The sequence below is a fragment of the Aristolochia californica genome, unplaced genomic scaffold (genome assembly GCF_029961685.1).
Source record: "Aristolochia californica isolate CCGP_79_NKW_82.1479 unplaced genomic scaffold, dmAriCali1.0.hap1 SCAF_14, whole genome shotgun sequence".
Taxonomy (NCBI): domain Eukaryota; kingdom Viridiplantae; phylum Streptophyta; class Magnoliopsida; order Piperales; family Aristolochiaceae; genus Aristolochia; species Aristolochia californica.
The window spans coordinates 8,199,495-8,214,173 of NW_027181815.1; the positions used below are offsets into that span (position 1 = coordinate 8,199,495).

Sequence of the window (14,679 nt, forward strand, 5' to 3'; positions counted from 1 at the left end):
GTTATTCCAAACAGCAGCCACAGTTACGTCCTAGAGACCAGAGATTGAGTACAAGGAGTCGTATTCATCCATGAGGAGGTGATTTCCACACCAACTATCACGCTAGAAAAGAAGCTTCTGACCGCTGCCAACGAAAAACGAAATAGGGCTTTTTGAAGTGCAGCAGTAGGAGGAAGAGAGACTTCCAAATGTGGAGATAATTGACGCCGCAAACCACCCTCAATCCACCATATGCCCGCGCACTAAAGCTTGCAAGCAACCATAGGCCGCCAGATGGTGTCTCGCACATTAAAATTCCTAATCCACTTGAGCAGAAGTGCCTGATTCATCTCATTGATTGGGCAAATGCCAAGGCCACCCAGAGACCAGGGCTGACAGACGTCGTTCCAGCTGATGAGATGGTACCGGAATGTGTCCTCTAAGCCCTGCTAGAGAAAGCGCTTCCGGAGATAATCAATTCTTTTGCAGATACAGGCCGGACAGCACATGAAGGATTGCTGGTAGTTAGACAGGACTTCGAGAGGGTGAGCCTTCCCGCCGTGGAGAATAGTTTGCCACGCCAGGTGGCTAAGTTTATCCTTCACCCAAAGTATCTAGTTGTCCTTTTATGTATATAACTCAAATCCAGCGGAAAAAAAGTTACCACCTTGTTCCATTAAATGCATCTTTCTTGGTTATTCTCAATTTCAGAAGGGGTATAGGTGCTATGATCCAAATACAAGAACCCTTGCTTCATCAATTTGAGGATACTCCTTATTATTCAGCAAGTCAAACCAAAGCTATTCCCAGACTAGAGATACAAGTACCTCTACCATTGGATGCTATGGATGACATAGATGATAAAGTAGAAAAGATCAAAGAGACTGCTTCTCAAGGTCCCCCTCTAATCTCCTCTTCGGAAGGTGAGTCCTCTTCTCCTTTGTTTTTTTATCTTCATTTGCCAATTGCCCTTGGAAAAGGGGTTAGGGAATGTACCCAGCATCCTATATCAGAATTTGTCTCATTTGATCAATATTCTCCTCTTAAAAAGTGTTTTTGACTGGTCCTCTCGGCATTGCGGACTCAACTACTGCTGAGCTCTCTAGGCTCCTCCACGGCCTTCGCATATTTCAAGACCACTTATTGTGGAAGGAGACTCCAAAGTTGTCATCAGATGGTGCTCCACTGCCTCCTTCCCCCCTTGGTGTAACCAGCAGATTTCTTTGATATTATGGATATTGTTTCCACTATTTCTTGTACTTGGTCTCATGTACTAAGATCAGCCAATTTGGTTGCAGATTTGTGTGCTAAATTGGGTCCCTCCCTTCAATCTCTTGTTGTTAGGGGAGGCCTCCCTTAATATATTCTCTTGCTTTGCTTTGAAATAAAATCATCACTATTTCAAAAAAAAACAAAAGTGTTTTTGACTAGTCTCAATTCAATGTCTATTCCTAAGTCTTGTATTGACGCTCTTCAAGATCCTATTTGGAAATTTTCTTCTGAAGAAAAAAATGTCAGCCTTAATGGCTCCAGGTGCTTGGACTTTGTGTACTCCTCCTCCATATGCCAGTGTAATTGGATGTAGGTGGTGTTTTACTATTAAACACAAGGATGATGGCATTATAGAAAGGTATAAAGCTTAGTTGGCAACTAAAGGCTGCACTCACACATATGGTGTAGATTATGGCGAAAAATTTTCACCTTTTGCTCGATTGAATTCAGTTCGTAGTCTAATATTTGTGGCAGTAAATTAGTGTTGGACATTGCATCAACTTAAATAAAGATCTAATTGAGGAAGTGTACATGAAGTAATGGGTTTGTCGCTCAGGGAGAGTCAAGTATGGTGTGTAGATTGCATAAGGCGATTTAAGTCCTCGAGCATGGTTTGTAAGTTCATCTGGGTAGTTCTAGATTTTGGATTTGTACAAAGTAGCTTGGATCAGTCTAAGTTTATATGGACGATATTGTTATTTCAAGAGATGATACATGTGGATCGCCGAGACAAAAGACCATTAGAAGCATTTTCAGACAAAAGACTTGGGACCCCTTTGGTAATTCTTGGGGTATTGAGGTAGCCAAGAATAATACTCTCCCAGTGGAAGTACGTTATGGATCTTCTTAGTGAGACTGAACTTCTAGGGGCCATAGTGGCGGATACACCACTAGAAGTGAATGTAGATTTGTTTAATGATAGTGCAACGCTTGGTTGGAAAGTTGATATATGCAAACTATAATTCATCCAAACGTATAGTATGTTGCGGGGCTGGTTAGTAGAGATTCATGGAAGCTCTTCAGAAAGTTCATATGCATTTCGTACATAGAATTCTTCCATGTTTGAATGGAGAACTAGGCAAGGGGTTACTTTACAAATGTCATAGTACATGGGTACTCTCATGCAAAATATGCAGGGTCAAAAGTTGATAGAAGATCAACTAGTGGTTATGTACATTTGTGAGAGGAAGCCTATTGACTTGGAGAAATAAGAAGCAGAATGTAGTGGCTAGATCAAATGTTGAAGCCGAATATAGAGCCATGACCCATACTACCTGTTAACTTATTTGGGTACAATTTGTTGTGTCCACGTTTAGCATGAAAGTAGTGATGCCTATGATTATGACACTCAAGTTTCTATCTTTATTGCCAATAACCTAATATTCCATGAGATGACTAAACAAATTGATGTAGACTACGATCCATTAGAGATCAAGTCTTAAGTAGGAAGATCACCACTCATGTGTGCATTGAAGACCAACTTGTAGATCTCTTTACCAAAGCCTTACAGGGAGCATGGTTTACAAAGTTATGTTCCAAGCTAGGACTCTTTGATGCTTACTCCCTGGCTTAAGGGGGAGTTTTGAAATATAAGGAGAAATTATATATGTTTGAATTCATAAGATATGTTGTAACTTTCTTATCTTTCTTGAGCTTAGTTCCCCTTTGTAGCCTTGAGCGCACGCTAGCCATTTTGTAATTAATCCTTATAAATATTAATCAAGAAGACAGCTCTTTGAGATGGCTTAATTTCTAGGCTAGCATTTGGACAAAACATTCTCTTCTTCTCTTTCTTCTTCTTCGCTTCTCCTTCCTTCTTCTCCTCCTTCCTTTATCTTCTTCATTGCATAAGTCTTTCCTTAAACACTTAATTAATCTACTTTATTCTCGGTTTCAGCTTGTATGTTTTTCTTCCGTTTTCTGTTTTCTTATTTGTTGTTGTTGCTGTTTTTTTGTTCTAGTAAGTTGTCACTAGCCTTGTCTTTTGCATTCTGCATTCCCTCTTTCTCTTAATGAAATTTTCATTATTCTCAAAAAAAAAAAATAATAAAGTCAATCTGAAGGCAACCCTTTTTGCAGTCGCTGCATAAAGAAAGGCAATATAAGCATCTTTAGGTGATAGAAGATTAGACAAAAAAAAAAAAAAAAAAAAAGGAAACCACCACCAATAACAACACAACGGAGATTATCAGAGTTTCCATTTAAATATGATTTTTAAACTTTTTATTTACATCAGAAAGTAATAACACATACTTTTCTTTGTCCTTATAGTTGTAACCTCATAGACAAGGCAATTCATCATAGACTTCAGTCTATCCAAAGAAGAACCCATAAGCCTTTCAAGAAGTTACTTGGATGTGATAATTCCCTTAACTTTTTTTTTTGGGAAATAGTGCTGAGTTATATTAAAAGGCTCAAAAGAGCAAGATTACAAGCCAGCTCCGTCCAAAAATCTTTCTGAATTGTACAGATTCAAATTAATACAGTTTATTCATCCAAAAAGCCAGATCAGTCAGTTTTCAGTAATGCTCTTAAAGCACCTGTTAGACTCGTATATTCAATTTGGAATTGTTGTCATTTCAAAAAAAAATATTGGAATCGTTGAGTGCCAGGAACTAATCTTTCAAATGAACAAAGTTTGTAGGTTAAACCTTTCGTCACAGAAAATAATTGCCCCGTAATCATGGCGATGCCGGATTACACGACCAACTGACTGGTTTACAGCTCGTGCTGCTTGTTGGCTATACCACTTGTCTCCAGTAAGAACCTGAAAATTCATAAACTAAATCAAGAAACATTGCTATCATGCCAATACAAATGCAACAGATGTTCAACAATACAATGTGCAGGGACCTTGACTGATAAGGTTCTCATTTATCTCCAAAGATTTACGTTTTATCCTATTAAAGCATGGCTCAAGTCCTTCCCAAAATGGGTATCCGAAGTTTAGATTTTTTATTTTTTCCAACTAATTACCATAGGATTTTTCTTAACGTTAACTTATGTGAGATTATTCTCACTAACACTCGTCCTCATGTCTAGGCCTAATCAAATGAACTATAAGCAAGAGACATGGACAACATAAACTATCAACTAAGAAGGGTACGAACTATGCACAAAATGGAACAAAAACCCTACTCTAATACTAACATTGGGTTGATTCCTCCAAAATGAATAGTTGAAGTCAGAAGACCTCTTTTGCTTTCCTTCATAATAAAATCATCATCATTTCAAAAAAAAAGTATAGGATATTTTTTAAGTCAAACAATTATAGAACTATTCTCACAACTCAACTCTCACTCTCACTATAGGTGACTGTTATTAGTTGGTGTTCCAAAGACAACTCCCCCCCTTGGCGCCACTAGCCCATCACTGATAGTATTGCTGACATTGTATCTTCTGCTCATTGTAATTGGAATCTCATTCCTAGCTCAGCCAACTCTTTGGCTGATAAATTGGCAAAATTTGGAACTTCCTAGCAATCTCTCATTGTTTGGGAAGGTTTCCCTCCTTTGTAAATTGCTCTTTTGAGCTTGTCTTAATAAAAATCAACATCATTTCAAAAAAAAAATATACATTACAAATGGATCAGTTCCTTTCAAATTGGAGGTCTCTTCCAAACTAATAAGCGAGATTTTTTTTAAACCCAAACTAATGTAGGACTACTCTCCTGCATACAACAACTCTCACTCTTCGACAACCAGCCTCAGACACGGAGTACATGTACAACTATAGACTGGTCGATTTTTTTTATCCACCAACAATCCCCTCACCTCCAGGCCTAAACCAACAACTTGGCTCAAGACATGGAAGATATACATAGAAGGTCATAGAGAACAAATACAGAAGCCACACAAAACACAGACATGCTTGAGTTAGCTATGATATCAAGTTGAAGCAGGTTTCAAGTCCATCTCAAAATGGATAGTCAATGTTAGAACTTTTCTTAACTAATAACCATAAGATTTTCCCTGACACTGACCTGTGTGAGATTATTTTTACTAACATTCCCATTCCTTGATTTAGTCAAAGGTAATATGTCAAGTTTCTTTGAAGGCACATGCTTCTTTAGCTCCTTTTTTGGTTTATAGATCAGAGAAAAAGAAAATGAGAAGCATTAAAAATTAGCTGGGTTTTTCTTTTTTTTTTCAAATATTGCTTGGCTTTTATTGCTTAGAAGAAAACAATAAGAGGGAATTTCTCAAGATACAATAAGATAGAAGTCACCCACTACAAATGAGGATAAAGAGACTCCTTCCTTGGCCAACACATCAGAAATATCATTTGCAGCTCAAGGAGTGTACTGTCAAAAAACTATTAGAATGTAAGAAGGGCAGGTAATTTTACTCATGCGATGTACTCATGTTGTGTTTTTATGGGTTTTATTCTCTGTAATAGGAGGGGCATTTATGTCCTTTTAAGTAACTTACTGTGTTAAGTTGATAAAAAAAGGGTTAAGGGTCAACTTTGACCCCTAACAGAATCAACACTAGATCTCCAACACTGTCATACCTTCCCTTCTCAACTTCTTTCTCTTTCCCTGGTTGTATAACTCAATTTTACAAAAACCATAGCTGAAGTAGCCAAGGATAATAAGCTTCAATTGGACCAATTCAAAGCAAAATTAGGGGAGGGCATTTGGTCAGGGTTCATGGGAACACGACCCGACCCAAAAAACCCGGGTTCGGGTTTCAGGTTGCCCCACGGGTCGGGGACGGGGCAGGAAAAAAAAAAACCGTCAGGTTTTGGGTTGGGAACAGGTTTTCCCAAACCCGACCCGTTGGGACGAAACGGGGATATAAAACAGGTTAAGGATGGATCAGGGGTACATTGATGGTGCTGGATGGATCGGAGTTTAAACCGGGTTTACTAGGACGGGGCATGGATGGGGTTGCGGGGACAGTGATCGGGTCAGGGTCGGGCTTGACATTTTGGAGTTTTTCGAGTTTTTTTCAGGTTCAAGTGTTAGGAAACACGACCCGGACCCGAAATGTGCCCACCCCTAAGCAAAATCAACAACAAACATGTCTCATCTCTAGTTATAACAAATATGTAAAAATAAATACTTGTTGAAGTTAAATGAGTTTTGAAAGTAAACAGTAGTTTTGCCCCTTAAAGTTGCATTTCTTTCTCACTGTACTCATATATTGTAAAAGGAAACTTATTTCTCACGAAATTTACTTGTTTATGTGGTTTCTCTTTGAGCTGCATACTTATATCATTTTCTAATTAAACAAGGCAAACTTACCATTAATTTTTTTGAAAATGCAGAACTCTTATAATATTTTTTGAAATAGCAGAACTCCTATAATAGTAATGTTAATATACTATAAAATTACCTGAATAATACACTGTTTATCATTCTATCAATAACTCACTCCTCATATTTCTCTCTAATATTTACAGCATGATCCATCACATTCCCAAAACCCCTTAAACAGAGAAGTATAAGCCAACTTGATCTCTTTTAGTAACCACTGATTTAAAACAAGCCTCCACCCTTAACAACAAGAACTATTATAAAACTAGGAAAAATTAAACGTAGAAGATAATCAAAACATATGAAACTCCTAAAGTAAAAGAAAAAAAAAGCACTCTTTTCAAAGAAAGAGATTCCTTAGAAAGATACTTTCTAAAAGAATAGGAACAAGTATAAGATAGGAAATGCCTCACAAAAGACTATAAGAAAATAGGACACTTCTAAAATGAAAAAGAGACTAAATCATAAACAGCTAAGAATAAGAAAGATGAAATTAGCAATCACTTTCAAGTAAGACTGCATCATTCTCTTTTCTCTCAATAAATTTCCCTTTTTTTTAACTGAAGACCTCACCCTAGAAACACCCCCCCCCCCCCCCCCCCCCAACCACAAATGTAACCATTGCTCTAAAGGCCCAATTTTTAGAATACATGTGTGTGTATCAGAAATGGCTTCCTCAAAAACATCCAGAAAAAGATAAATTCAGGTAAACTGACACAGATTCAGTTCGATTCATGCCATGAATTAATTCATTTGCAACAATTTATAAGCTCACATATGAACTTTAAGGAAGGAAATCCGATGTAAACCATCAGCAACATGCCAACTGCTCAATCAAAATTCATGTCTTCATTACAGCAAATTTCACCTCTCCAACCACAATTAGCACTTCAAGTGCCTCCACATTCAAAGAATTCAGCATAATAGCTGCATAAGCTTCTAGACTTACCTCAAACTCTTTCTGTTGCGCCCGTTGATCCAAGTATTCACGTTTTAGACGAATCTGACCAGACATTAAAACAGCTCATAAGAAATGGAGCCATGCATTCAAAAGCAAATGGGCAGCACACCAATTTCACCAGAAAAGTTATAGAGAAAAAGGAAGTACCAAGCTCAATAAGCATAAATCTCATTATATGGCACCACACCAGCAAAAAGAGTGCTAAAAGACCATTTTTTTCTACATTATCAGTAAGACTAAAGAAATGGGATAAAATCCAAATGTCACTTTCAGCAAGTAGAATGTGAAGCAAGAAGAGGTACGTGAAAGTGGCACAAAATAAGAGCAAATGTCTCATGTTGTCTAGAAGCGAGTAAGCAGTTGCCCCTAGAGCTAATGACTAAAGGGAGAATAGAGAGTTAGTATTGAAACTAACAAAAACAAAACAAAAATTTTTAAACTAAGAAAAAAACTAAAGGTTACAAATAAAAAGATACCACCAAAAGAGGTCTAGCAAATCAAACCTTAGAATCATATCTGTTAGCAAATGGGATACCAGTCACTACCACAGCTCTTCCAGCATGGTCAGCAAAATCTAATCCCTCACTTACCTGAGAAGTTGCACTCAAAAAATCAATACATTATATATAATAGAACCCTCGACTCTTAAGCAACATTCAAACAGTGCTTCTTAGTTCCCCTGTTGTTCAGCTAAAGACTTTCTGGGCAACAAATTGTTACATGCAGTACTTTGTCTCTGGGATAGTTTGATTTCTTGCATCATATGATGTAGAATCTCTGTATATGCATTGTACATCTTCTTCTCTTTTTCCTCTTAATATACAATCAGTGTCAATGCTTAAAAATAACAAACTGAAAGAGACCCACTGGAGAAAACTCAAGCAAACTCTGTTCTCAAACCCAAAATCATACAAATGGGATATCCAAAGAAGCTTTAATTTCCCAATCATAACAACTTTCTCAAGCAACAAAGACATTTAAGACAGTGAGACAGAAAATGGGGGAAAACATTTTAAAAAAAGGGAGACCAATATAAAATGGAACATACCTTACCCCGACAGACAGCCAAAAAGATTGCACCTGAGGTAGAGGAATCATTCAGTTTTGCCTTGAAGTCCTGCAGAAGATCACTGTTTAATAAGCTAATAAAAACTAATTAAAAAAATAAAGTGAAGAATAAGAAATGGATGAAAGAGAAGGAAATTTTAGGACACTAAAAGCATAGTATTTGAGTTATTACCTCTATTGAATATGGGAAAAGTGCGGACTGCTTAGGTTCTATAACAGGTTGCTTATGCTTGCAAATCCTGTCCCAAATTGTGCTAGAATTTGTTGAGCTTGCATGCCCCTACATAGAGAGCCATAATCAAATAAAAAGTATAAATAAAGAACTTCTCACAATATGTGTAGCCTTACCATGTTCTTCCAGCACTCGATGCACTTGTCCATAAGGTAATATGATGGAAAGAAAACAAGTAAGCCATTGGGCACAATCCGAGCAAAATTGACTGCAGCAAGACAAGATAAGAGACAAAAAACCTACTTCAGATGATACCAATAGAAATTAAATTTCAAATCAATCAGTTCATCTCTTCCTTTCCACATACCGATAGCATTACCAAGCTCTTGCTTATACTCTAGGGAATCACGATTCCGAAAAGAAGAATTGAGGGAACGACCAGAGGGACCAGTGGGTACAACTCCAACCCAAGCTTGATCTGAGGGAATAACATGAGGATTCTCCAAACGGACTGGAAATTCTCTGTGGTTCCAACAAAGAAAGTGAACTTCCATAACTGTTGCCTTTACTAAAATTTACAGTAATGCTGGCTAAGAAATTTAGACCAACATACAGGTTAAGTTCAAGTGCAAATGAGACCATGGGGGATAATGTTCCAGAAGTCACAATAACAGAGGGGACACCTAGTTTTCCAAATTCTTCCATGGCAATTCCGGGGTTGAAACACCACCAACTAAGAATTCTAGACTTTTTACCTGAAAAGTAGATATCAAATAAAGGAAAACATATGTTAGATGGAACAATATGAATTATCTCTAATTTCTTCCACCAGGAACTAAGGCAGTCACCGATCCGGAAAAATGATGCAGCAAACAAAGTGTGACAAAATATACCAATAGCTGCAAATATTAAACTCAAAGAAGAAACAATCCCCAATACCTCTAAAAGCATCAGTTGAACTGGCTTGTGCTTCTTGAACATGAACCTTTACAAAACCAAGAATTACAAAATCAATTGCTTCATCCCACGTCGGTTGCTGACATCTAACTTCAGAAAGTAGTAAAAACACAGCTAGCCAAACAGGTAGGTAAATCTCAAAGTATTATATTCAAACTGTTTAACTTCTATTGATAGAGACCGAAGTGCCCAACTTACTTTGTAGTATTTAGCATGAGATTTGTCATCTTCTCTGAAGACAATATCAAGAATATTCTTCATGCCTTCCAGCCGGCATACAGTGCTCCGTGCAGCTAAAAAATTGGAAGAAACAACTTTTCACGGTTATGATCCCTCCTTTTCATTAGAAAATAAAGCAAAGCTTCTTCAAATGACATGAATCTCAATGCAATGTATAAGAGATCCCATATATTGGCAACCTTGAAACCACAGAGCAAACATGAATATGGTCAACAAGACTAAAAACTACACACTAGAGAATTTGAAAGAAAAAGAAAGTATATGTAACAAGTAGACTGAAATGTGCTGATCAATACTGATGTGTATCGAAAATCAGCAAACCATGTCAGGATCCCTCGAGTTCACAAGAATATAATGTTTGTTTGCCCCTCTTCAATTATGCAAGGTAGCAAAACAACAGTCATGCAAGAGGTATACAATCAAGAGCTAGTGAATGCATGGAAGAAAACATCTAAGGGTCAAAGATACTAGTGACTGGTGGACACCGGCTGATAAGTTGGCAAAAGATGGAACTTCCCTCGCTAACCTTGTATTTTTTGTCCTCCTTAAATTGTTTGTGAAAGTTTATTTGTTTTCTTTTAAGCTTTTGTATTATGTGGTGACCCCCGGGCTGTGGGGAGCCCCTCCCCCTCTCCTTCTCTTCTAAAAAAATCCATTCACGTTTCAAAAAAAAAAACAGATATAACAAATTGAGCAGTAAAAATTAATAGCTAGCAGGTAGAGGTGTTGCCACAAAAATTGAGCATAAGCAAAACACAGACATTTCACATTTGCCTTTACTGACACTCTAACATGAATCTGTAGATCTAGTGAATATTCAGCAACATCTCCAAGTTTCACTGAAGTAGAAAAGAAGGTAAGATGTGCAGAAAGGACTTAACTACCAATATTGACCAGCATTAAGAACATTTTGAGCTTACCATCCTCAAGAAGCAACATAGCTTCATCAATGGCTATGTTTACTTTTTGAACTTTAGCCGATATATCAGCAAATAATTCATAAATATAAGCTCCAGGCCTAGTAAATCCCAACTCTTTTGATTCAATAGGCACCATCATAATTCGCTTGTCAAGCCCTACTAGAAAAGCTGTAACATGACAGTGACAGACAAAATATAATTGGTCAACCACAATATGGAGTACATATTACTGTTTATGAGAGATCTAGTAGTACCTCTAAGCATAGCAAAATTATTTAACTCAAATGACTTATTATCAACATTTCCATAAATCCCCTTGGCATTTGAAAGGTGTTCACACTGTTCTGCTTCGTCAATGCAAGCCAACAGGTGGGATGTAGGTAAATCAAATGAAGCGGCATCTGCACATATGCTTTCCTGTATTCATGCAAACGGTTTACTTCTGCAGTCAAATTATTAACCAGATCACAAAAGGTTCATCATCATTGCCAGTGTGCTGGTTTTGGTTACCAAGTTATGTGCTTCATCAAATATGAGTATAGTATTGCTCCAATCAATCCCAGAAAGAGAACGTCTGTTGCCACGATCGATGAGATAGTTGTAAGGAGCAAATAAGATATCCACCACTTTGTGAAGCTCTCGTGATACATAGTATGGGCATCTGCAACAGAGTGGACATTTTATCTAAGGCAACAAATGGGGCCCTTTTCCTTGATTTTTTTTTTCAAATAACTTTTTCCTTGAATATGATCATTCAGAAGTGTATGAGAACCAGAAAAACTTACGGCCCCTTATTTCTTCCCATATTGACCAAATCTTCAATGTCGACAGGTTCATTTCCAAGGGAGGGGTTGTTCTTGATAAAATCTACAGAAATGCAAAAGAAATTAAAAATACCTAAATAACAATCAACTTAATGATAAAATAAGATAGAAAATCTAGAAGTAAAAAAAAAGTAAATGAGCCACAGTAAACCATTTAAAACTACTTCCACATTTCATGACAGGTTAGTGAAATTGATCCTCTCAGTATAAACAACCTGACAAAATAATAGTCTGTTTATTCACTGTATGGAAGCTGTCAACCAGAGATGATCCTGTCCAAAATGACAGAAACCTGACAAGGAAAGCAACAATAACAGGAATTCCTAATTACTATTTGTCTCCCTTCCTTGTCCAGTTTCTGTCTGTGAAAATTGAGGCAATCATGAAAAAAATTCTTCAAAAAGGCGCATCCAATAGATTCAGATAGCATTTGGTAAACTGGAAAGAGGTCTGTTTGCCTGAGAATGAGACTGGTTTGTGTATTAAATCTGTTAGAATTATGAACAAAGCTCTTTTAGCAAAATGGCCTTGGCAATTTGAGGTCAAAAAAGGGACCTTTTGGAAGCATCTTCTTTCCATGTTTTCTTAGTAGTTGGATCCCTCCTGATCCCCCTAGGTTTGCCTCTAGTTTGCGGAAGTCAATATATCATTTGAAAAGGTCCTTACGTTCTGGTCTTAGGTTTCATGTCCAATATGGTCAATCTTTTAGAATGTGGCTGGATGAATGAATTTTTTATGCCCCTCTTTCTATAAAATTCCCCAATCTTTTTACTGTCATTCGAGATCACCATGTTTTAAATAGCTTCTTTTTTTTTAAAGAGATCACTTTGATTAAAAGGCCAAAAAACGCTATGGCAATAAAAACATAAGTGGGAATCTCTTACAATGAGAGATTGGTAGGTGCTAGAGAATCAGATAAACCATTTTCTGATATTAAAACATGATACCAACTAATTACATCTGTAGCTAAGTCCATAATTTCATAAAAAACGTGATGCAAACGTCATGGAGGAGCTTTGTTTCCGTTGCACCATTTGATGACAAGAAGAGAGTCACCTTCTATGATAAGGTTTCCAGTAAGCCTTTCCTTAGTTGGACATAATGTTAAATACATAAACAAACCCCTTTTTTTTTTAACCTGACTCACTTTATACTTCTACCCGTGCAGAGGGTTTGACTCCCATATCCCAGTACAATGACAGAATCGTGGGTAGGGAACTAGACTAGCTAGAAAACTTTTACTAATTGGTTATGCTTCTGGCCAAAATTAACTGAATGATAGCATTCGAATTTTGTCTAATATAACCACTTCAAAAATGCTGGAAATCTTTTAGAGTATATAACCAAGAGATGATACTTGAAAAATGTGGTGAGATAGTGCCAAGAATTGCAAAGAACGACTATGGAAGAGTCTTTGATTGTGCTCAAGCCAAATCATCCATGGGACCAAAGATAATACTTTTTTTATCACAATTTGCTGAGCATTGGGAGAGATATTCCAATCGGCTGATTAATCATCACAAAAAAGGAGGCTGGGAAACAGAAATCTATGCCAAATAGATTCAAGAAATAATTTCATATCTTTCTGGATACCGAACAGTTGAGTAATTATTAAATGAACTACATAATCACCGCATAGTCTGCAACAATTGCAGTCCCTCTTCTTTCAGATTATCATATGTTAAAATTTTACCTTTTAGCACACTCTAAATAAAAAATTTGACTTTTGGGGTTGCTGTAAGTTTCCAGGCTAAGAAGGAACAGCAGGGACTCTCATCCCGATTTTAGTAAGCTGGAAGCATGAAGATACTGAAAATTCTCAATCAGTTTCAGGAATCCAAATGAGAGTATCATCCATATTCCGCTTAATATAGAGATATCCTACCTGCTGAAGGACATTTGATGCCTCAATGGCTTCTGAATCATTGAAATTTCTTCGAAAAATTAAGATTCCAGCATGTATTCCTACCCTCTCCAAAGAGTCAGATACCTTAATATCAGGTTGTCGAGCCATGAGGAAAAGCCCTGGATATTGAAATTTGATAAGCTCATTTCCCATCAAGCAATCACGCTAAAAAGAAGTCATGTTTCCTCTTCCAATATGCACTCTAATAGCAGAGCATATTGTAGGAAATATCTGTGCATAAACTCGCCAAAGCAGGGATAATCTAGAAACAGGACCCTCACCATACCACCAGCCTGCTGTATTGATCCTTGCTTTGTTAACAATGAAACGCTACCAGAGAGATTCTTTATGGGTATTAGCTTACCAGCACCCTTTCTTTTTTATAATGACAGACATCACTTCATTTAACAAGGGGATGCTTTAACCTGGCTTCCTGTCTTTCCCATAGAAAAGATCTCATCAACTTTCCATCTTTTGAGCTAAGCTTGCGGGCAGTGTAAGAAAGAGAGAAAATAGGCAGGAATTCCACTAATACATGAGTTTATTAATGTGAGCCTTCCTGCTTTCGATAATAATCTGTCTTTCCAAGTAAATAGCTTGTTCTTATTCTGCTGGAATTGGAATTTGAATTTTCGAAGAAAAGTTTAGAATATTGAAATGGATGAGGCTGATCAGCTTCTCTCTCCTTATGCAGTGTTATTTATCTCCCTCTAGAGTTGATCAATTGAATTGGAAATTGGATGCTTCTGGGGTTTTCTCAGTTTCTTCTTTTTACTCACATCTTTAGATTCCAGTCATCCTGCATCTTTAGTCTGGTCAATCCTGCCCCTCCAAAAGCTCAGCACTTTGTCTGGTTTCTTGCTGCTGATCAGCTAAAGCTTCAAGATCAAATTATTGAGAATGCTAATTGTAAGTTTTGTAGCTCTTGCTTTGAATATGAGGACCACATTTTTTTTGCATTGCCCTTTTTACATAGCATTTTGGATTGCTGTTTTGCAAAGATTTGCTTTCCAGCTTATTTCCCAGACTTTACGTTAGATTTCTTTATGAGGCCTTTGCTGAAGTCTGGGAATATTTTGTGGAAGCTTGTTGGACCAGCAACTATCTGGGCAATGAAGGA

At 37.2% G+C, this 14,679-nt stretch overlaps 1 protein-coding gene across 1 annotated transcript in view; it reads right to left on the minus strand.

The window, feature by feature from the left end:
• The window catches only part of LOC137949923 (regulator of telomere elongation helicase 1 homolog), a 36,726-nt gene that overhangs the window by 11,402 nt on the left and 10,645 nt on the right, over positions 1–14,679 (minus strand). Inside the window, exons 4-17 of the mRNA XM_068796170.1 lie at positions 11,615–11,696; positions 11,340–11,490; positions 11,084–11,246; positions 10,830–10,997; positions 9,868–9,962; positions 9,652–9,697; positions 9,326–9,467; positions 9,080–9,234; positions 8,889–8,980; positions 8,713–8,820; positions 8,521–8,589; positions 7,976–8,062; positions 7,461–7,514; positions 3,903–4,018 (exon numbers count right to left, since the gene is read on the minus strand). Of these exons, the coding sequence (XP_068652271.1) occupies positions 3,903–4,018; positions 7,461–7,514; positions 7,976–8,062; positions 8,521–8,589; positions 8,713–8,820; positions 8,889–8,980; positions 9,080–9,234; positions 9,326–9,467; positions 9,652–9,697; positions 9,868–9,962; positions 10,830–10,997; positions 11,084–11,246; positions 11,340–11,490; positions 11,615–11,696 (1,528 nt within the window). The remainder of the gene's footprint in view (positions 1–3,902; positions 4,019–7,460; positions 7,515–7,975; positions 8,063–8,520; positions 8,590–8,712; positions 8,821–8,888; positions 8,981–9,079; positions 9,235–9,325; positions 9,468–9,651; positions 9,698–9,867; positions 9,963–10,829; positions 10,998–11,083; positions 11,247–11,339; positions 11,491–11,614; positions 11,697–14,679) is intronic.